Source organism: Sycon ciliatum, chromosome 5 (genome assembly GCF_964019385.1).
Source record: "Sycon ciliatum chromosome 5, ocSycCili1.1, whole genome shotgun sequence".
NCBI lineage: Eukaryota > Metazoa > Porifera > Calcarea > Leucosolenida > Sycettidae > Sycon > Sycon ciliatum.
This window is the reverse complement of record NC_088647.1, coordinates 190,739-214,721: the sequence shown is the minus strand read 5'-3', so window position 1 is coordinate 214,721 and position 23,983 is coordinate 190,739. Positions and strand designations below refer to the sequence as shown.

Below are 23,983 nucleotides of genomic sequence, written 5' to 3'. Positions count from 1 at the left end.
ACTTAAAATGTAAATGCATTGTGATCATGGCACCAGATACCCTGACGCCGTCAATCCTTTTTCTGCACCTTGACCTCACCCACTTACTGAGGTGTGATGAGCCCATAAGTGGGATTATTTCCAAGTCCACCCCGGGTCTGGAGATTTCAGGGGACGTCGGCGGTTCAATAACCATTTTAGTCATCTTTCCAAGATTCCTTTTGAAGCTGTCTCCCCTCTCCCGGGGAGACCCATGTGACCTGCCCTTGCAGTGAGCAAGTTCAAGTGTGTGTGTGTGTGTGTGTGTGTGTGTGTGTGTGTGTGTGTGTGTGCGTGTGTGTGTGTGCGTGTGTGTGTGTGCGTGTGCGTGTGTGAGTGTGTGTGTGTGTGTGTGCAAATAGTGGCGGTCAATTCATCAGCCTTGCAAGCTGTTGAATGGTGTAATCCCAGCATAAGTTGCTATGTCTAACATAGCTGTTCGCTATCATCGCTTCCGCGATGGGCAGGTCTGAGGTCTGAGGTGTGTGTGTGTGTGTGTGTGTGCACGCATGTGTGCGTGCATGCGTGCATGTGTGTGTGTGTGTGTGTGTGTGTGCGTGTGTGTGTTGTGTTGTGTGTGTGTGTGTGTGTGTGTGTGTGTGTGTGTGTGTGTGTGTGTGTGTGTGCGTGTGTGCGTGTGTGTGTATGGCTGGGTGTATGGTTGTGTTTGTGTTTGTGATTCTGGTGCTCAGAGATTCAGTGTATCAGTATTTGGCACAGCCTCGTGGAGAAGGGGACATCAATCAGGTATGATTACGCTTTGGCTGGACATGTTCTCAAGTGTGTATGAATATCAATGAACATTGGACGGACATGTTCTCAAGTGTGTAGTATGAATATCAATGCACATTGGATGAACATGTTCTCAAATATGCAGTGTGAATATCAGTACACATTGGACACAGATGTTCCCTAATGTGCAGCTTGAATACTGGTATTTCTCCAGTTGCTAGTACTTCCTCCATTAACAAAAACTTCGTGATGGATTTTGATGGATATGAAGACGCATAGAACAGGTCAAGAACAGTTTGTATCGACTGCAAATCACTAGACGAAGGTAGTTCAGCCTATGTACAGCATCTTTACTAAAGAAACTGTTGGCGGAATGAGCAGAGAAATCAGTTTTCGTCGCTTTCGCTCGACTCATTTCTGACCCTGCGTCGCTGTCGTCATCTGCTGCACGCGAGTCGTCAGCTCTCAAGAGTCGTTGTGCAGCTCGCTTCAGTCTTGCCTCGGCTTCTTTGATCACACTCCGCGAAACTTGATGTCGCTGTGGTTCAAGTAAGTTGGCTTTCAATTGCATGATCCGCCGCGGTGGCGGTTACTCGTTTCCACCACGGAGTTGTAAAAATATTTTACGACTCCCTGGTTTCATCTCCGCTCTTCAGAACTCCGCAAAACGAGGAGATTCCAATTTCTCTGATGGATACTCTTGCCAGCACTGAACGGCAGCGGCTAGCAAGTCCAGTCGACTTTCCTTAGCCACGAGACTCGCGTCGGACTGCAGACTTCTAAATGAATGCATGGTCATCAGCATTCGAATCTGGGCTTTGCGCAGGTTGAACAAGAACTTGAATTCAAATTTATTTCATTGCGTCGTGCGATCGGATCAGCTCCTTGCTCACTCGCTCATTGTGAGGGCTCGCTGCTCGTTCCATCAGTCCCTATCCCTCTCTAACTCAGTGCTAGAGTAGTAGAGAGGCCAAGCAGCGCATTGTCCCTCGGAGAAGTGGTATTTCAGTTTCGCTCGCCAGGACTGTCATCACCTATGTTGCCACAGCGCAACCATCGATTCCGCTCGGCTTGTTGTGAAAGGTCGCTTTCCTCGCATCATACCTCTTTCATGGCATGCCAGGGAAGGCCGAGAAAGTGATTACGACTCATTTCACGGCAGTTTGTGCGCAAACCAGTCCCTCAAAAATCCATCACGAAGTTGTTGTTAACGGAGGAAGTAGTCGGGATCTCAGCGCGTGCAATGCGCAGGGTTTTTGCGCATCCATTGCGTCATCGAGTTTTGAGTGCAGCTCGCGGACACAGCTGTAAAATGGCGATGGCCGATTTTCGACACCAGCGGAAGCGGTCGACAGTAGCGGAATCGTCATCTTCATCGTCGTTCAAGCATACTTTGTGATTCTCGCGGAAGGACAGCGTGGCCAAGGTGATATTGCCCTGGTCGATTTTCCTATAGTTTGCCATGCGGCAAGAACCCACTTCAGAGAAGATTCAGTGAAAAATTCAGACGGTTTCACCGGTTAGATTGTCCTAACTTCGATTTTCAGTGCATCAGCCATCGTGAACATCGCCGCCATTATCACTCAGAGAGAAGACATCGCTCTCAGAAGAAGAGGTGTTCACTCTGCGTCCAAGAGTGAAATATTGTGCTCTTTGACCCTCCAAAGTTCCTCTGAGAGAGTGTCTGGGAGATAGGCAGCTTGGAGATGGCCGTAGAACGTGCTTTCTTGGACGCAACATTCAGCCATTTCTACTGTCTTCTTCAACTTGATTTATTTCGAAAAATGCTCTTTTTCACGGTTTCTGCACTGGTCGCGTTTCGGATCTAAAATCTCACCTGCACAAACTGGCTGCGCAGTTCACATGCTGAGATCCCTTCTAGTAATCTCAGTTATTGGGAATGTTAATTTTTTTATTTGGCCTGACAGTAGGGAACATGAATGAAGCAAATGGAAGTTTTTGGTCTCTGACCACTTTGTGGTGGGTCACTTCCAACTGTATGCCTCGGCAATTGTATGGATGTCTTCATCTCTGACAGTGGTAGTAGTGGTGTTCCAAGTTAATATTTTTGACTCTGACAATAGACAGTGGATTTTCAAAATAATTCCTTTACGAGTCGATGGAAAAGTTTGTGGTATCAGCCACACACTCCAGGTCATGCAGGACTATGGACTATGGACTATGGACTATGGACTATGGACTAGGCGCAGTTTCTAGTAATCTGAAGGATATGGTAATGGCGTACCGTATTTCCCCGATTGTAAGTCACGCCTGATTTTAAGTCACACCCCCATTTTCAGGTCCAATGGACCATGTCATGTCATTTTTCATCTGTTCAGTTCAGTTTCGCTCATGCTCGATTGTAAGTCGCACCCGTGGGTAAAAAAGTGTGACTTATATCCGGGGAAATACAGTATGCGCATAGTGGTGTCTAATGGTATCTGCTAATTTGTGATCGTGTCTGGTTATGTTTGTGGTGTGGGGAGATGTTATGTGGTGTTGGGTGGTGTTGGGTGGTGTTGGGTGGTGTGGCGTGGTGTGGCGTGGTGTCGGGTGATGCTGTTTATTGATGTTCGGTTGTGTTTGCTAAATCTCTGTTTATTGATGTTCGGTTGTGTTTGCTATATCTCTGTTTATTGATGTTGGGTTGTGTTTGCTGTACATGCTGTGCATATCCAACCCAGGCACCGTGGTGGTTTCAGTGTGTTTTCCGAGAACTTGATTCAAGAATCCTGCGGTAAGTTGTTCTATACATGTGTGCAGTTCGTGTATGCAGCAGTCCTATAGAATGTACTTTGTATAGACAGGAAGAGGGACACAGGAATACAAGTTATCTCTTAGCAGTCTTCCACTGGCTGCGTTCGATTTTGCACTTGAATCGATTCATGAATGAAACCTCGCCGTTTGATTTCATGTCATGAGCCCTGGAATCGATTCGGAATCCATTCACCCTAGTCATATGGGGTGATGTGAATAGCGCGAATTGATTCATGAATGGATTCATGAATCGATTCGCGGGCATAATCGAACGCACTCACTATAATTATATCAACACAGAGCGGGTGACTTCAGTCTGCAAAATGTTGTGTTTTCAAGAGTTTCACAGGCTTAGTGAATTGTCTCTTCAGTTAGATCACACAACACACACAATCACTAAACACAGCAGTAGACAATAGAGAGGTTTTGCATTCTGAATTTCGGTACAGCGTTCTTCGGTCATTTGTCGAACATCAAAATGTCGAATTTTCGCACCAACGTTTGTTTTGCAAGTCGAAAATGATGTGTTTTCATTTCGTGCGCCCCAGCATTAGCAACGTCCTGTCCCGTGCTCCATTTCTTGCTGATTGCAACGAACTTTGATCGGCCAAAGAGTCGAGGGCCAAACCTGCCCCCTCAGTCGCCTCAGAAAAACCAACTCCATGTCCAAGTCAAATTTTATGCGTGTCGCCATAGTCTTTTCAGCCACACAGATGACGGTGAGGACACTCCAGGCGAAAGAGAGTAGACAGGCAGTGGAGAGGAGCAATCAAAGGTAGCTGACGATGCTATGTCGCCAAACACGCCTGCCAAGCGATGCCGAGATAAGAAACCTCTTTGAATAAATCACGCGCTAGCGCTCTTCTACAAGAAAATGCATCCGAAAAATATTTTCGGCAAAGTGAACTTTTTCCGAACAAACACGCCGAATCTTCGTGTGCATTTTCGACCTCGCTCCCGCGTGCCGAATCTTTTTGCCGAATTTCGGAATGCAAAACCTCGCTAATGATGAACCTGTGTTTCTTGTATTACCAGGAAAGTACCGGCAGTGTTAGTGGACATGACCTTCAAGCTGTCTACAGACAAGTTGACCATTCCTCGTCTTCCGTGTGGCTGTCCTGCATCACCGGTACAGGGTGCGTATGACTATGTGCACCACTGCGCACGCCATGTGTACACACATACACCCACATATGTGCGCACATACACGCACGTATGTACACACGTACACACACACACACACGCACACACACGCACACACACACGCACACACACACACACACACACACACATACACACACACACACACACACACACATAAACACACACACACACACACACAAAACATACACACACACATACACACGTCTGCACGCATTCGGACACACACACCCCCACAACCATTCTGCAGTCCATGATAGGTGGAAAAATTGGGCAGGCGTGATCTTTCCGAAAATCTCCACTCACAGCAACTCAGTTTGCGTACCGGAAATGTTTCGACTTTCTACAGGGAAAGTTGCATGAGTTCGACGGAGTCAGAAAAATATGACTTGATCATGAGTTTTGACTCCCTACTGGACTTCCGACTGTTTATAGGACAATGACTGCTGTGTCCACCATATTGTCTGCGTGTATATGTGCTGTGCATGTGTGTGTGTGTGTGTGTGTGTGTGTGTGTGTGTGTGTGTGTGTGTGTGTGTGTGTAGTAGTAGTAGTAGTAGTAGTAGTAGTAGTAGTAGTAGTAGTAGTAGTAGTAGTAGTAGTAGTAGTAGTAGTAGTAGTAGTAGTAGTAGTAGTAGTAGTAGTAGTAGTAGTAGTAGTAGTAGTAGTAGTAGTAGTAGTAGTAGTAGTAGTAGTAGTAGTAGTAGTAGTAGTAGTAGTAGTAGTAGTCCCCCCCCCCCCTACCAGCGTCGCGTCCGCTCGTCGTTGTTGGTGCAGTGTCGACAGGCTGCCGGCTGAGATTCAGTGTCCATGCGTCAATCTGGACAATATAACAATAGCTCAAAGACCTTAACAATTGATTACTTCTCTTGACATACTAGTGCATTCTCTCTTTCTTTCTCTCTTTCGTTCTTACTCACTCTTTTCCATCACTTGTGTGCTTACCATGGTATTTTTTGCCCGTAAAAGTGGTTTGGTCAGTAGTAGTAGTAGTAGTAGTAGTAGTAGTAGTAGTGGTAGTAGTAGTATTTATTATTTTACTAAGGCAATCCCCACAGACTGTGAGTCTTTTTACAGGGTACCCTAGGTGTGTGACTGTATGTGTGTGTATGCGTGTGTATGTGTGCATGTGTGCATGCGTGTGCGTGTGTGCGGTATGTGTAGATCTCACTCCTATGAGAGCAGCTCAAGTCATGATCCACGAGTTCATCAACAGTGCTAGGCTCTCTCCATTGGTGTCCGTTCTCCTACATATCATATTGGGTAAGGCACTGCTGTATTTTGTGGAGTACAGTCAGACCTCGCTTATCTGGTTCTCTTTTATCCGGATCCCTCGCCATACGGAAGAAAATGGCTGGTTACAGATTTACAGCATACGAGATCCATCCAACATAACCGGTGTTCGGTTATCCGGTTCCCTCGCCTATCCGGATAGTTTAGTGGAAAACGGATGTGTGCGGTGAAGCGAGGTCTGCCTGTATAAGCCACACTGGAGTATAAGTCGCACCCCCATATTTTGCCACGAAAAACATACATCTACCTTATTTATCACCGTTAATTTGATCATTGGAGTATAAGCCGCACCTCCTTTTTTGGAGTGAATTTTGAGTGTTCAAAGTGCGGCTTATGCTCCGGAAAATACGCCAACATAATTTGATCTTCTAGTGGGTATGCTCAAGTTAGCCAATTCCTCAGTTTGGGAGAGGGGGGAGGGAGAGTGACGGGTAACTATCTTGTCTGCTGCCTATGCTGTGTCTGGCAGATGAGGGAGAGTGACGTGTAACTATCTTGTCTGCTGCCTATGATGTGTCTGGCAGGGGGGGGGGGGGGGGGAGGGGGGGGGGGATGTGTCTGGCAGATTGTCAAGTGGCATAACATACTTTTGCACATTTGATGAGCACATCCATACCTCCATACCTCAATACCTCAATACCTCCATACCTCAATACCTCAATACCTCCATACCTCCATACCTCCATACCTCAATACCTCAATACCTCCATACCTCCATACCTCCATCCCTCCATACCTCCATACCTCCATACCTCCATACCTCCATACCTCCATACCTCCATACCTCCATACCTCCATACCTCCATACCTCAATACCTCCATACCTCAATACCTCCATCACCTCCATGCCTCCATGCCTCCATACCTCAATACCTCAATACCTCAATACCTCAATACCTCAATACATCCATACCTCCATACCTCAATACCTCAATACCTCAATACCTCCATACCTCAATACCTCCATCACCTCCATACCTCCATACCTCCATACCTCCATACCTCAATACCTCAATACCTCAATACCTCAATACCTCAATACCTCAATACCTCAATACCTCAATACATCCATACCTCAATACCTCATACCTCAATACCTCAATACCTCATACCTCAATACCCAATTTCTTTTTACAGCATTTGCATGTTGACGGTACGAACGGTATAAGAACACGCACTCCTTTTATAGGGTATCCGATGGCGAAACCTCACGTCAAATGGTCCACATCCGTATTTCCGGAGGGACTCTGACACACCACTAGCTGTGAGATGTCTTCGCAGAGAATACGCTGTAATGGACACCCTTGGTGACAAAAATTGTCCCGCGTATAGTCATGTGCCAGTAGAGAATCTGTGCTTACATGCCATGACATTGCCTTGACGAATTTCCTGGAATGTGAGCAATTCTGTGCATTCCTACTAGAGTTGATCTCTTAATTTGCTGGCAAAAGTCCTATATATATAGGATTTGAAAATGCGTGACCTTTATGCCGTTGTTATTGGTCATTATGAGTCATTCATGACCCATAATAGGAGCATAATGGTTTTATTAGAAGCTGTAAATAAGTTTGAGGCATGAATATTTACTTTTTAAATTCAAAGGACATCATGAATACCCATTTTGAGCAAGAATTGGAATTTTGAGCAGCATTGTTCAGCTGGTGTCATGGGAAGGACTGAAGCAGTAAATGTGCAAAAGAACATTACAGGTGTGGCACGGGGTGGTTTCATGACGACATATCGCACATGCCGTCGTGAAACTACCAATTTTAAGGATAAAACAAGGTCCAGTAAAATCTCAAATCCTATTAATAGGATTCGAAAAATAGGGCACAGGCCTTAGAAATATTGCGCAAGGAGATGAGCCTTAGATGTTAGTATTTGAAAAAATTGCTTATTCAACTCTCCATATCGACTAAGACCTAACACGGAAGAATTGGTCACATACGTTTCCCTATGCTCATGCCACACCCATTTTGAGTTGAAAAATATGACCAAAATCCTATATATAGGATTTAGCGAATTAAGAGATAGGAAATCCACAGTTATCTTAATACTGGTGTTTTCTTCTGTAACTGCTGTCTCTGCTGTCTCTGGATACCCGGCAGTAGTATTAGCTTGCACTGCCATCTCTGCATACAAAGCAGTAGCAGTAGTAATAGCTTGCTTCTCCAGTGTAGAGACCAAGTCATTGACATGCTTCTCCAGTGTAGAGAACAAGTCATTGACATGCTTCTTCAGTGTAGAGAACAAGTCATTGACATGCTTCTCCAGTGTAGAGAACAAGTCATTGACATGCTTCTCCAGTGTAGAGAACAAGTCATTGACATGCTTCTCCAGTGTAGAGACCAAGTCATTGACATGCTTCTCCAGTGTAGAGAACAAGTCATTGACATACTTCTCCAGTGTAGAGACCAAGCCATTGACATGCTTCTCCAGTGTAGAGAACAGGTCATTGACATGCTTCTCCAGTGTAGAGACCAAGTCATTGACATGCTTCTCCAGTTTAGAGACCAAGTCATTGACATGCTTCTCCAGTGTAGAGAACAAGTCATTGACATGCTTCTCCAGTGTAGAGAACAAGTCATTGACATGCTTCTCCAGTGTAGAGAACAAGTCATTGACATGCTTCTCCAGTGTAGAGACCAAGTCATTGACATGCTTCTCCAGTGTAGAGACCAAGTCATTGACATGCTTCTCAAGTTTAGAGACCAAGTCATTGACATGCTTCTCCAGTGTAGAGAACAAGTCATTGACATGCTTCTCCAGTGTAGAGACCAAGTCATTGACATGCTTCTTCAGTGTAGAGAACAAGTCATTGACATGCTTCTCCAGTGTAGAGACCAAGTCATTGACATACTTCTCCAGTGTAGAGAACAAGTCATTGACATGCTTCTCCAGTGTAGAGACCAAGTCATTGACATGCTTCTCCAGTGTAGAGAACAAGTCATTGACATGCTTCTCCAGTGTAGAGAACAAGTCCTTGACATGCATAGTCCCAGCTAGCAGATTGTCTGGGTTAAACAGTGCAGTCACCAGGCAGTCAGGGAGATGATGCAGGCGACTGTAATGTTAAGTCATGTTGGTTCAGCCCCGGCTGCCTGTTACAATTGCCCTTGGAGCAGGGCTAAATAAAATACACTTGCGGATATGGTCACTTGTCTGGTTCGTGCTTGGGGTTAAGAGGTCAGGGCCGCAATCTTAATCGTGAGTTACGTAGACCATGGATCATAACAGACTCAGCGGAGGACGTTCAGGTTGGTTGTAACTCTGAGTTTCATGCCGCTAGGCAATCATCAGACAACTGATACTCGGGTCTACCCAACAGTATGCTTATAAACACATAGGGCCACAAGCATAAACAAATTTAGCGCTAAATCTGGTGTGAGGTATGGGCAGAAAGCTGGCGCGGGCCAAGGTGCGACAGGGGAAGTGCCAGGATGGTGGCGGGCAACAGGCAGGTGTGAGCATGAAAGCGCGGAAAGAGGCGATGGGGAGGCTGTGTACAGCAGATGGGTGGAGGTGCCAGGAGGGTGGCGGGCAATGGGCCAGTGAGATATCTACAAGTAGGGAGTCGTTTGGTGACGGGCAGGCGTGAGCAGAGTGGCATCGCCACCCGCCTGGGATCACCAACAACATCCCTGCTGCTGTCAATAAGCGCCTTTCCGCTATATCGAGCGACGCGGAGGCATTCAACCATGCAGCCCCCATGTACCAGACCGCATTAAAGGCCAGTGGATACACCGAAGTGCTGAGCTTCCAGCCCGAGGCACATGAGCACAGGGGCAGGAAGAACCGCAGCCGGAAGGTCATATGGTTCAACCCTCCCTACTCTAAAAACGTTAGCACAAACGTCGCTGGTAGGTTCCTGAGCCTTGTCTCCAGGCACTTCCCGAAAACATCCAAGCTCGGGAAGATTTTCAACCGTAACACTCTGAAAGTGAGCTACAGTTGCATGCCCAACATGGGAGCGGTCATCAGCAGCCACAACAAGAGCAACCTGCGAGAGCCAGAACAAACCAAGGCATGCAACTGTAGAATCAAGGAGTCCTGCCCGCTGCGCGGAGAGTGCCAGACGAAGGAGATTGTGTATGAGGCCACTGCAGAATCTACCAGCAAGATTTACATCGGCCTATCAGAGACACCTTTCAAAGCCCGTCATGCCAACCACCTGACCTCCATGCGTCATGAAAAATACAAAAACAGCACTGAGCTCGCAAAACACGTATGGGAGCTGAAGAGCGAGGGAAAGTCGTTGACCATTACATGGAAGGTGCGGGAGAAGAGCCGATCATACTGATGTGCGTCAAAAAAATGCAATCTTTGTACCGTGGAAAAAATCCACATCCTGACTACACCCAAGAAGCTCCTACTCAACAAGATGGTCTCGAAATGCAGGCATGAGAATAAGTTCCGCCTCGCAAATTTCACACCTATCAAATGAACTGACCAAGTACATGTACTGTACTGCACTTTGCCTGAGCACCCATTTAATATTATTTAACAAAATCCCTTAACCTGTAGTCGGCGATGCCACTCTGCTCACGCCTGCCCGTCACCAAACGACTCCCTACTTGTAGCGATCTCACTGGCCCATTGCCCGCCACCCTCCTGGCACCTCCACCCATCTGCTGTACACTGCCTCCCCATCGCCTCTTTCCGCGCTTTCATGCTCACACCTGCCTGTTGCCCGCCACCATCCTGGCACTTCCCCTGTCGCGCCTTGGCCGCGCCAGCTTTCTCCCCATACCTCACACCAGATTTAGCGCTAAATTTGTTTATGCTTGTGGCCCTATGTGTTTATAAGCATACTGTTGGGTAGACCCGAGTATCAGTTGTCTGATGATTGCCTAGCGGCATGAAACTCAGAGTTACAACCAACCTGAACGTCCTCCGCAGAGTCTGCTATGTACTAAGCTCTGTCTCTGACATTGAGCACTCTCTGCAGCTCGGGGATCAACGGATTAGACCATGGATCATGTAAACCTTCTAAATCCCTAGATAGTACAAATTGCTGATGTGTACAGTGTGGTCACTGTGCTGCTCACTTGAGAATAAAAACAATAGTGAATCTGAAGTGCATAATAGCAAGTCAGACCGGGTGCTAGTCATGCGACTCATGCCAGGAAGTTGATGTTACTGGTGATGTCATTGGTGATGTCATTGGTGAGAACCGTGTTGTTTCCCTATCCACTTGTGTTTAGAACGGCCATCAAAAGCAGATCCATCAAGCCTCTTTCTAGCTGTAAGTTAGACATAAACGGTGATATTACCATGTTGCTGCTAGGCAGGTGGGATTTGGTTGTGTATGTATGCGTCAGGCGAAATTACTGGTCAGTCGGCGACACGCATTTTTCACAAAAATTTGCGTTTCACCTGCTGGGAGAGTATGCGTGTACTCGAGTCTCATCCTGAGCACGTTTTTTTCTTCTTTTTTCAGCTCCAGTATAGCTGTATTTTTCATTGCAAAGCCGTCCTCGATTGTTGTGTTCGTTGTTCAAACGAAGTGGACATTTAATCATGAAGGCAGAGGACATAGGAGCCTAATTGGAGTTTCTCGTGGCATAGGACGGCCACACAGAGACACTTTGGGATTTTCTGATTATAAAATACCATACGCACGATGCTGAGATCAATTTGTGCGATATCAAATTTACCACATCAAGCAGAACGGGATCCAAACACAAGCTTACCGACGGTTAGGCTGCCGACCTGACTGGACAAATGATCCCTGGCTTCACCAGACGCCAGAAGTCGGACACCATGTCTTTTGCCGCGACGTCCATCTCCAAAAAGAACTCCATCTTCGTCGTGAAAAGGCTTGAAATACTCAATATTCAACCGAGATTCGCGGTCTCACCCTTTCTCAGATCGAATCATTTTTTGTTGGAGCAGTTGCAGGGCAGATCCCCGCCACTACTTCAACAGAAGATGGCTCCAAAGCATGGCTGGAACAAGCCATATCGAGGTTGCAAGCCACCCCTCTCAGCACTTTTTTTGAAGAAATTCGAAATTTCAATGGTGGAAGATATACTATGAAGAGAATTTCAAAAAGTATGTTTCGCAGAGCAATCGCTCAACCTACGTTGGAAATGAGGCCGACTGGGACAGTGAGTTTCAGAGGTGTTCATCAACTTTCATTACTTTTCTGACAAGCAAAACTGACTGGCTGACTACGTCTTGGCAAGACTAAAAACCGCCAGAACAGAACGGAAAACAAATAGGTTGTATCCAGAAAGATAAGCACGAGAGATTCAAATAAATTCAAATAACAGCAGCCACGTGGTGCATACGACGCATCACACGGAAAAGGCATGCATAGTCCAAGTGTGTGGCGGCGTGCAAGGCACAGCGAGTAGTAAACTTATTAGTATGTAACATGCGATATATGGAATGCGTCACGACGTCACAATCAGTGTGTCTCATCGGAAGACCTTCTGAACATCCTCCCCTACATTGATTAAACCAGCTTTAATCAAGTACAGAATAAATTAAACGATAAAGAAATAGACCGAACAGAAAGCAGTGGAGAGAGATGAGGAGAGATAAGAGCAAAAATGTGCTGCTCACACACAGAGTCAATCCGCGGCAATCTTGCACAGCTGTACGATGGGGCGGACAAGTGAAGTGTCACCGACCTTCACTCGCACCACTCTGACCCGCCCATCGACTCCGGGGAACAGCTGCTCTACCCGGCCGAGCCTCCATTGGCCTCGTGGTGCAGCAGCGTCGACGATCAGCACAACATCATCGATACCGAGATCGGGCTGCGGCTGGCGCCATTTTGCTCGCGGGTGAAGCAGGGGGAGCATTTCGGTCATCCAGCGCTTCCACACCTGCAACACCAGACTCTGGATGACCCGCCAGCGCTGTCGATGGCCTTGCTCCACGGTGTCCGTTCCTCTGGGAACAAATGGCTCGCCTTGGTGTCCATACAGGAAATGGTTGGGCGTCAGTGGCAGCAGATCTCTCGCGTCGGCCGACTGGTACGTCAGTGGCCTTGAATTCAGTAGTGCCTCTGCACCAGTCACTGCGGTCATGAGTTCCTCGTCATTTACTTCCGCGCCCGACAGGATCGCATAGATGGCGCGCTTTGCTGACTTGACGAGCGCCTCATGGACGCCACCGAAGTGAGGAGCAGCGGGGGGATTGAAGGACCACCGAATTCCCTTGTCCGCTAATCGTCGGTCCACGCCTTCATTCATCGCGGCCACTAACCTCCGCAGTTCATTGGCAGCGCCTACGAAGTTGGTCCCATTGTCAGACACAACCTGTAGTGGAACACCGCGCCTGCTCGTCATCCGCATGAAGGCGTTCATGAATCCATCCACGTCCAGACTAACGGCCATCTCCAAGTGCACCGCGCGAGACTGCATACACGTAAATAAGCACAGGTACCTCTTCGCGCGCGGCTTTCCGCGACCTTGTTTGGTGGTGAAGGGTCCAGCGTAGTCCACTGCTACTCTGGAGAACGCTCTCATGGGCAGAGACACACGGACGGTCGGTAGCGGTGCCATGATCTGCATTCCTGGCTTCGCTGATTGTCGTTGGCAATGGGCACACTTCTTTTTCCACGCTTTGATCTCCTCTCGTCCAGCAAGCAGCCAATACGTCTGCGACAAGAGAGCCAACGTGTGACTTACTCCGCCAGCATGATGGCTCTGCTCATGGGCTTCCTTCACAATTAGCTGAGTGACCCAGTGCCCGCGTGGCAGGATGACAGGGCATCTGGCTGGCTGCTCGAGTATCTGCGCGTTTCGCAGTCGACTGTCAACGCATAGCAGTTGATCATCATTCAACATAGGTCGCAGCTTAACGAGTTTGCTCGAGGTGGGGATGGGCTTGCCTTCTTTCACAAGACGATATTCCTCTGCCAGCGCCTCTTCCTGCGCACCAGCAATGATACTGGTTTTGCTGCTCTCGAGCTCGTCTACGGATAGCGGACCGGTGTGTCGCAGCTCAGTTGGCACGCGGCAATTCTGCACGAAGCGCGTCACCCAAGCGCGCTGTCGGAGAAGACGATTGAGACTCGAGAATCGTGTCGGGTCGAGTAACCAGGGTAGCTCGGCGTCAGGAGTTGTAACTGCTACCAAGGCAACCGGTGCTTGGACAGACTTTGCGTTGTTCTTCTGCTCCAGGTGAGTAGTAGATCTTGGCTCACTGAGACGCATTGTCGGCCACTCATCCTCGCCTTTGCGGAGGAAGTCGGGACCCAACCACCAGAGCGCATCATCGATGAGAGCACCAGCTGACGAACCACGGGACAAAACATCTGCTGGATTCTCCTTCGTCGGCACATGGCGCCATTGACTGGGAATAGTGTGTTGCTGAATCTCACCTACGCGCGTTGCAACGAATGGCTTGAAGTTCCGCGCACGGTTCCGAACCCAGTACAGAACGTTGAGGCTGTCTGTCCAGATGACAGTGTCGTGGACCGGTAGACTGAGGATGTCGGATGCCCAAACTGCTAGTTCCATGCCAATTACAGCAGCTGACAACTCTAGCCTGGGAATTGAAACAGTTACGGTGGGAGCGACACGGGATCTACTTGCGATGATAGCGGTCGACTAATGGCCGTCTTCATACGTGCAGCGCAGATAGCTCACCGCGCCGTAGGCACCTTCAGACGCGTCAGCGAACACGTGGATCTGCTTACTGACGGGGTTGCCTGCATTCACTTCTTGCAGACAGCGCTGGATGCTGAGACGGGAGAGCGCTGCTAGATCAGTATACCATCCGGTTACGCGTTGATTGAGCTCATCAGGGAGCGGGTCATCCCAGTCCATACCTTGTAGCCACATGTCCTGCACCAACATGCGTGACTTCATGATGAACGGGGAGACGAACCCCAGCGGGTCGAAGACACTAGCTGTCGCACTCCAGAATGAGCGCTTGGTGATGCGCTGCTGGCCTGGTGCTGTTGGCTTGAACGCAAAGGTGTCGGTCGTGGCCGACCACAGCAGTCCAAGTGTCTTGACGCTTGGCAGCTGCGGGGAGTCGAGGTCGATCTGGCTTGCTCGATCCTCCTTGGGCACTTTCTCCATGACTACTTTGGAGTTCGAGAGCCATTTTCGGGCGTGCATGTCAGCTCCCTGCCAGCATTCCGACAACTGCTCGTACAGCATTACGCCTTCGACGTCATCCATAGCAGAATCCATGGAGTCGTCCATATACGTTGAAGCAAGCATAGTTTCGGCTGCCAACGGATACTGCTGCTGATGGGCTCTAGCGTGCTCATGGGATACAAACTGCGCCAAGAATGGCGACGCGTTAGCTCCGAAAACCAGTCGTTGAAATTCATATACTCGCGGAGCTGCCGTGTCATCCAGGTCACGCCATAGAAATCGGTGATACTGCCGGTCCTCAGGACGCAGTCCGATGCGCAGATACATTTCTGCGATGTCACAAACGATGGCTACTGGCTTCTGGCGAAAACGGGTCAGAACGCTAGGAAGTTGCCGCTGTAGCTTCGGCCCTGGAAGCATCGTGTCGTTGAGAGATGTGCCCTCATACTTCGCCGATGCGTCAAATACGATCCGGGTCTTTGTTGTCGCTTTGTCTGGTCGAAGTATGGCAAAGTGGGGCAGGAACCACTGCTGACCAGGCTTCAACTCGTCCTTGGCAACCTCACGGACGTAGCCTTTGTCGACATAACTCTTGATGATGCTGCTGTAGGCTGCTGCTGCATCCGAATCGCGCGCCAGTCGCATCTCCGTACTACGTAAACGCTTCATGGCCTGGGGAAAGTTGTCAGGAAGCGTAGGTGGTCCATCGCACCATGGAATGCCAACCTCGTAGCGTCCGTCTACGAGCTGCAGCGACTGTTTCGTAGCGTGCACTACCTCCTTCTCCTGCGCCGACAGGATGGCTTGCTGTGGCTCAGCCCGGTTGTATTGTTCTAGCTGCCACAGCTGTGCGAGACTGTCCCCGACGTCCTGTGGCACTGCCTCAGCCATCAGGGTGACGGGATTCGTTGCTTTGCTGCGATTGACACGTCCGACACAGGTCCAGCCGAGAGGTGTAAGTCGGGCTATCGGCTCGCCGGGGCCACCCTGGATCTCCTGCAGCGACCTATGCAGCTCGGCGCAGTCCAGGCCGACCAGAACGTCAATTTGACGGCGCTTCTCCAGTGCTGGGAAGGGAACGTTGAGCAGGTGAGCCCACTGCTGCTTCTTATGCTGCCAGTTGACCGTGCCGCTGGTTCCGATCACTGAGTCGGCAGTGTAGGCGTGCATTGTCATGCACATGCGGCGGTCTATACTGGAAAGGTTAAAGGAAACTGAGGTCGTGCGGAAGGCCTCTGTGCGGCCGCTGAGCACTTTTACCGTCAGATCCTCTTGCTCTCCAGCAAGACCGAGCTCACTCGCAACATGCGAGCTGACGTATGAGTTCGTACTTGCATCGTCTAGCAACGCATTTACTCTCAGCTCCGCCCCGTTGTGCTTCAGCAGGACTGGCACTGTCCGCATGGCCACGGCTGGGGTAGCAGTGCTTGCGGTAGAGAGCGTTGTGCGCGACTCGTCCTCCTCGGAGGCTGAGGCTGCTGACTGTTGTTGCTGACTGTCGTTCGAAGATCAAGCAGGCGGACTGGCTTGTTTGGTCGGACCATGTAGGAGTCGGTGGTGTACCTTGGTGCAGCCGCCGATCCCGCACTCGCGACCCCATGAGCAATCCTGTCCACTGTGCCCTGTGTCGAGGCAACGATAGCAGAGGCCCTTTTCCTTCGCCAGCTTCCAGCGCTTATTGGGGCTTAGCGCTTTGAAGGCAACGCATTGCCAAGCTCTATGCTGGCCTCCGCAGGATGCACACTGTGACTGAGGCTGACTGCTGGTCACTAGCGTCCTAGGCCGTTCACTGCGATGGTCTCGACCTGTGCGGGAATAGTCGTTCCTGCCGCTGGTGCCGAATCCGCTGACAGTTTCGGATGCAGTAACCAGGAAATCTGCCTCCAATGTGCAAAACTCAAGCAGACCGTGCACCGACTCCGCCAGAGACCGATCGTAGCGCCATCGATGGTAGCGTACAACAATCTGCTCGTCCAGCTTCCGCAGCAGAGTAGTATAAAAGGAGCCTGCGCCAAGCTCAGCAGCGCGACCAGCGTCTTCCAGGTTGACCACAGCTACTGCTAAGAGCTCAGAGAACTGCTCAAGGTCTTTCGCCTTGCCATGCCGGACTGGTCGCATGGCCTCGATCTCCTCGAGATAGATTGCAATACGCCGCCGTTCACCGCCATACTTCCGCAGCAGCAAAGCTTTGGCCGCGTTGTACGCAGCAGCTGAATATCCGAAGCTGTCAATGGCACGCAACGGCTCTCCTTGCAGGTACTGGCGCAGACGCAACATCTTGCAATCTGCCGTGACTGGTGCCGTGTCAATGCAAGTCGAGAATGCGGCCCACCAGGACTGGAAGCAGCGCTTGTCTCCGTCAAAAACTGGGATAGTAATCTTCTGGAGATGCGCCCAAGCATTCTGAAACTGATTGGTTTCTGCAACAACCGGTGTGCTGTGCGCTGCCCGAGGTGACGTTGTGGCAGTTGGCGGCTGGAACGCAGTGTTGGGATGCTCACTCCACTGCGGTGCAATACCCGAGTCCCTGTAACTCGGAACGAAGGACCTGGCTGCATGCCTCAGACTTCTTGCGCCAGTGAGCAATGGTGCGGTCCTTTCACCTGCTGTGGCATGTTGGGTAAATTGCACAGCTCGTGCTCCCAGAGTCCCCGCTGACATAGCAGACCCCACACTCAATACGCTCATAGCACTGGCGTTGCCTGGTGAGTTACCATCCACGACTCGTTTCTCCGTCCTCATGCTGCTGTCGCCGATGCTTGAACTACCAGGCACTGTGTTGTCGCTAGATGGAAGAGGGAGCGGGGAGAATCCAGCACCGTGGTGCAAACCTGGGCCAGTATCCCGGATGATCAGCTGTGGCTCATGTTGATGTTGAGTGCTGTACAAAACACTTGCTGCTTTCTCCGTAGCATCAGAATAAAGCTCCTCAAGTTTCTCCAGCTCGGAAATCAGTTTCCTGCGTTCCTTGATTTCCTGTTTGTCCACGGTGCTCGCGAACAAGCTCAGGAGATCGCCAATGACGCTCGTTGCACGCTGGTGTATCCCCGTTAGTGCATCTAACTCGGCACTCGAGACATGTTGGCCGTGGGCTATTTTGCTCAAGATCCCACGACGAGCATTCGTGAACTGGCTCTTTGCCACAGTCTTGAGAACTCTCAAATTTTCCTCGCTCGACTCTACTTCGTCGTCGTTCGAATCGACGTCCTGTTGTGCACCCTTTTCAGGAACCTGCTGTTCCTGGTTTCCACTGCACGTCGCCTGTCCGTCCTTTGACGTGGCCGCAGTTTCTTCCAAACTACCTGGAGCGGGCTCTGACGCGCCCTCGGCTGAAGTACTGTCCATCACTCTAATTACTGAGAGAAACCATCCTTTGCTACCATTGGAAATGAGGCCGACTGGGACAGTGAGTTTCAGAGGTGTTCATCAACTTTCATTACTTTTCTGACAAGCAAAACTGACTGGCTGACAACGTCTTGGCAAGACTAAAAACCGCCAGAACAGAACGGAAAACAATTAGGTTGTATCCAGAAAGATAAGCACGAGAGATTCAAATAAATTCAAATAACAGCAGCCACGTGGTGCATACGACGCATCACACGGAAAAGGCATGCATAGTCCAAGTGTGTGGCGGCGTGCAAGGCACAGCGAGTAGTAAACTTATTAGTATGTAACATGCGATATATGGAATGCGTCACGACGTCACAATCAGTGTGTCTCATCGGAAGACCTTCTGAACATACGTCATTCAAACTTTGCAGGATGGTTCAGACGTACATGCTAGGCATGGAACCACAGAAGATGATATCATAGCTGACACACAGAGTCACACACACAGCAGATTCGTGTGCACAGATACTAAATTAGTGGACATCGTCATCTTCTTCCCGCTGATTTCAAATGTACTATGACGTGCTATTTCGCCTGACGGATTCTGATCAGTGTGTGTAAGTTAGGCCCTTCCACAATATGCGTTTTCATGTAGCTAAAATGCAAATGCAAAATGCGAATTTTTTAGCTCAAAATGCTTCTGTGAAATTTCCGATATATTTGGTCCGTGTCATCAATATTGTCGCTTATCTTTCGACAATTTGAACTTAGACTTTGGACATCAATGCGTGCACTTGAGGTGATAAAACTTGGTACGATAGAAAGTAAGGTATAGAATGACAACTAGCCATGAAGATTTTATTGTCCAAGGAAGGGTTATACTTTTTTTGTGGTCCTTGTCACTGCTCTCGGCGCTGGTGACAAATATTTTTGCTCGGGATAGACTCTCTCGCTTTCGCAAGCTCATCTCTCTTCCTCTCAGCTGCCTGGCTATTTTCTAAAGGGAAGTCGATCGTGACGGTCACCTTCTCTATAGGACTTTGCGTGGGCAGCACGTCTACCCGTGTTGTTCAAATCAGTCGCCGCTCTTTGCAAGATTTTATTTTGAATGACGATGATGCGCACAGTACTAGCAAATCTCCACGATACACTGGATACTCCGAGCGTTGAGCTGGAGGTGAGGGAATTGCGATGTCAGCCTGGCAAGCGATCCCTGAGGTGACCGATCTTGGCTGTTTTGCAAAATCGAACTGATTCCGAGTACTTATAGCCGATTACTTTCTTGCCGCTCTTGCCCGCTCACTAGGCATTTCCCAAATCGGCCGGCCGAAGAATTTGCCGAAAACTGTGGTTTTGAGGAAATCACCGATCTTTTTGCCAAATATGCAATTTTTGCACTGAATTCGCTGAAAATCGATGAGCAGTATGTAAATACAATCCCTGTAACCATTATAATATTATTGCGTAAGGTGACTGCGACTTTAGGCATTACCCAAGTCGGCCAGCATGAAAAGACGACGAAATCAAGGGCTGTGAAGAAATCGCCGATAATTGCGCCGAATTTACAAATTTTGCACTGAGTTAGCCGAAAATCAATGTTTTAGTGCCTCTAAAGCGTGCATGTAAATATACCCTGAATTACGGGCGGTGAATGCAAGTACAGTACTGCCTTGAGCCGAATACTGACTTTGGGGCTCATAATATGGCCGAATTTAATATGGCCGAATTTGGACATTCTCTTAGCCGATCGATAAGCCATTAGGCGAAAAATCGGGCCGATTTGGGAAATGCCTACTGCAGAGTGTGACAAGAAAATTTATTTTCATGCGGCATGGTATCAATCAGAAATGGGCTGCCAAGTGAGCATTATAAGAAGCTTCTCCGCGTTGGCATCAATGCAATGTAGATATACACAGCATGTATAGCTTTTGCATAAGCCGAAGCGACAACAGCCAAACAGGATATTGATGGCGATATAAAGACATATGCGATATAAAACGCGTGACGAAAATAGAATACAATTAAAACAAGCAAACGAGCAGCTCAACCGAGTTGAATTTGAATTTGCTGATCATTACCAGGGTTCATCCGTGAGCAGCAACATATCTCTCCAGGATGCGGCCGCTGAGGTAGCTCCACGCCCCGCGATTCTGGGCGATGCTCCTCAGCTCCTCAAGATCTGCCGAGGTCTTGAGGGTCCTCCCAACCAGCTCGAGATCGTGTCTGAGCAAGACCGGCAGAGTTGTGCACGGCCTGCCCCTCCAGGTAGGCTCAGTGGATGGCTTGAAGTAGGAGCACATTGACAGGTTCGCCGGTGCACTCTGGTCCAGCCGCAGCACGTGCCCAAACAGACGCCAGCGGGCTCCCAGGATCGAGATACCAAGTGGTGTTGAGTTTGCCCTCTTGTACAGTTAGCATTGGCGACATCAAGAGTACATGAAAACCAGAGTGTGCAGCTCGGATGGGTTGCTGTCACGGCGGAATTCCGTGATTACATCATTTTAGTGATGTAGTGCGTACAAGCCGGATTCCAGGAGGTCTCTTTCTGCACAACTGCAGCTCAGTTGTACGCACTACGCCATTTCCCGCCTCAGATCCGCACCAAACGAGAGAGCTTGGAGGCTCAGGGCCCTACGCTATGCTTTTTTGCCTTGATGACCTAGACAAAAAAGCATAGGGATGTTATAAATTCTTATAAGTTTCTACTTTTTGTTTTTAGACATAACCTGGGATTCGAACCTGCACTATCGCCCTGCATGCACCCCCCGAAACACTTCGCATACATACTAATTCTTCCAAGTTGCTTCACGTTATGATCTTGTATTTGAAAGCCCTATTTGAATATGCATTGCGACCAGCCGTCTTTGATTGTACGGTACGGTACGGGGTAGGTACGGGGCAGGTACGGGACAGGTACGGGACAGGTGCGGTCGAGGGTAATACGACACCGTCTACCGCCTTGATGACGGCAAAAAAAGAAAAGGGATGTTATAAATTTTTCAATTCTCCTATTTTTTTCAGGCATTACCGGGATATACCTGGGATTCGAACACGCACTATCGCCCTACATGCATTCCTCCATACACTTCGCATTCATACTCATTCTTCCAAGTTGCTTCACGTTATGACCTTGCGTTTGAAAGCCCTACTAGTATTTGAATATTGCGGCCAGCTGTATGTGGCCAGCTGTGTTTGATGGTACGGTACGGGACAGATACGGAATAGCGCCAGGCGTGACACAAACACACAAACAAACAAACAAACACCAAATTGAAGCTGTGTGGACCCTGGCTAGCGCCAGACGTTACTGACGTAACGTCTTCTGCGTAGCTACGGGAATAATTATGACGTTATCACGGAATTCCGCCGTGACAGAAACCCATAGCAGAAACGGCCCCGGAGTCGACCAGCAATAGGTGCCTAAGGCGAGTGTTTGGCCATGATCAGTATACTTCTATCGATTTCATTCTCACCAAGTATAACCTGTATACTTTCTCTCGCCGTGTAAACTTGAAGCTGTTTGTGTTTGTTTTTAGGTGTCTATCTCGTTGCACCAACTACCCCAAGCTGCACACTCTGGTTTTCATGTACTCTTGGCGACATGAAAACAAAGCTGAAAGATAAGCGACAATATTGCTGACGCGGACCAAGTATTCCAGAAAATTTAAAAATTCTCGCCAGATTACCCGAAAATTCAAAATTATGTGCCTGTTGCCATGCCAACAAAATTCAAAATTTTGAATTTTTTAGGTATCTTCATGGAAACCAGAAGTAGCTGTGGCGTCTGCACGAAATTGAGTTTAGACTGGAGATTAGCCCCTCGAAATTGAAAAAAAATGCTCGACGGCCGCCGAGAATGCTTTTTTACCCCAAAATGCCAACAATCCAAAACATAATGTGTAAGGGCCTAGTGAAAGTACCAAACAATATGGACTTGTGAGACGTGGAATCTAGAAGGTAAATTGATATGTTTTTGGATTGGGGGGGGGGGGGGGGGTAGTTACAGTTGGGTGTCGGGTGCGATGGCTGCACTACAGCAATCTCACTTTCAGACTGTATGAATATTTATATCAGTGTACTGGATGCCTGTAAACCAGTGTTTACGGGAATCACCGCCACCCTCAAGGATCGCGAGCATATATGTAGCGGGCCGCAGTCTCTCGGAGGCAAAAGTACAAGGGTCTCAGTGAACACACTGTTGTATATTAAAAACTGAACTGAAATGAACACAACTCTAACTCTGATTGAAATGGAACTTTAATTGGCATGAAAAAGAATTGTGAGCAGCAGCTTTTATAGACACACAAACTCCGTACGCTAACGTACGAGAATATGCTAACGTACGGGGATAAGCTGCATATACGCTATACCCTATACCCTATACCCTATACCCTATACCCTATACCCTATACCCTATACCCTATACGCTATACCCTATACCCTATACCCCATACGCTATACCCTATACCCTATACCCTATACCCTATACCCTATACCCTATACCCTATACCCTATACCCTATACCCTATACCCTATACCCTATACCCTATACCCTATACCCTATACGCTATACCCTATACGCTATACCCTATACCCTATACCCTATACCCTGTACGCTATACCCTATACCCTATACCCCATACGCTATACCCTATACCCTATACCCTATACCCTATACGCTATACCCTATACCCTATACCCTATACCCTATACCCTATACCCTATACGCTATACCCTATACCCTATACCCTATACCCTATACCCTATACCCTATACCCTATACCCTATACCCTATACCCTATACCCTATACGCTATACCCTATACCCTATACCCTATACCCTATACCCTATACCCTATACCCTATACCCTATACCCTATACCCTATACCCTATACTGTAAGTCACAGTAAGTCACAACAAGTCACCAGCGTGCCAATGCTACACATACACAAGACACACAACAAGTCACCAGCGTGCCAATGCTACACATACACAAGACACACAACAAGTCACCAGCGTGCCAATGCTACACATACACAAGACACACAACAAGTCACCAGCGTGCCAATGCTACACATACACAAGACACACAACAAGTCACCAGCGTGCCAATGCTACACATACACAAGACACACAACAAGTCACCAGCGTGCCAATGCTACACATACACAAGACACACAACAAGTCACCAGCGTGCCAATGCTACACATACACAAGACACACAACAAGTCACCAGCGTGCCAATGCTACACATACACAAGACACACAACAAGTCACCAGCGTGCCAATGCTACACATACACAAGACACACAACAAGTCACCAGCGTGCCAATGCTACACATACACAAGACACACAACAAGTCACCAGCGTGCCAATGCTACACATACACAAGACACACAACAAGTCACCAGCGTGCCAATGCTACACATACACAAGACACACAACAAGTCACCAGCGTGCCAATGCTACACATACACAAGACACACAACAAGTCACCAGCATGCCAATGCTACACATACACAAGACACACAACAAGTCACCAGCGTGCCAATGCTACACATACACAAGAGCATGCAACTCCAATTGGTTTAGCTCACAGTGGAATTTTTGGTTGACGTCACCTTTT

At 48.6% G+C, this 23,983-nt stretch overlaps 1 protein-coding gene across 1 annotated transcript in view; it reads left to right on the top strand.

Annotated features, from left to right (window-relative positions):
- LOC135817065 (uncharacterized) overlaps nt 1-23,983 on the top strand; it is a 67,826-nt gene that overhangs the window by 32,231 nt on the left and 11,612 nt on the right. Inside the window, exons 12-16 of the mRNA XM_065330165.1 lie at nt 711-765; nt 3,435-3,487; nt 4,543-4,643; nt 5,833-5,931; nt 11,166-11,206. Of these exons, the coding sequence (XP_065186237.1) occupies nt 711-765; nt 3,435-3,487; nt 4,543-4,643; nt 5,833-5,931; nt 11,166-11,206 (349 nt within the window). The remainder of the gene's footprint in view (nt 1-710; nt 766-3,434; nt 3,488-4,542; nt 4,644-5,832; nt 5,932-11,165; nt 11,207-23,983) is intronic.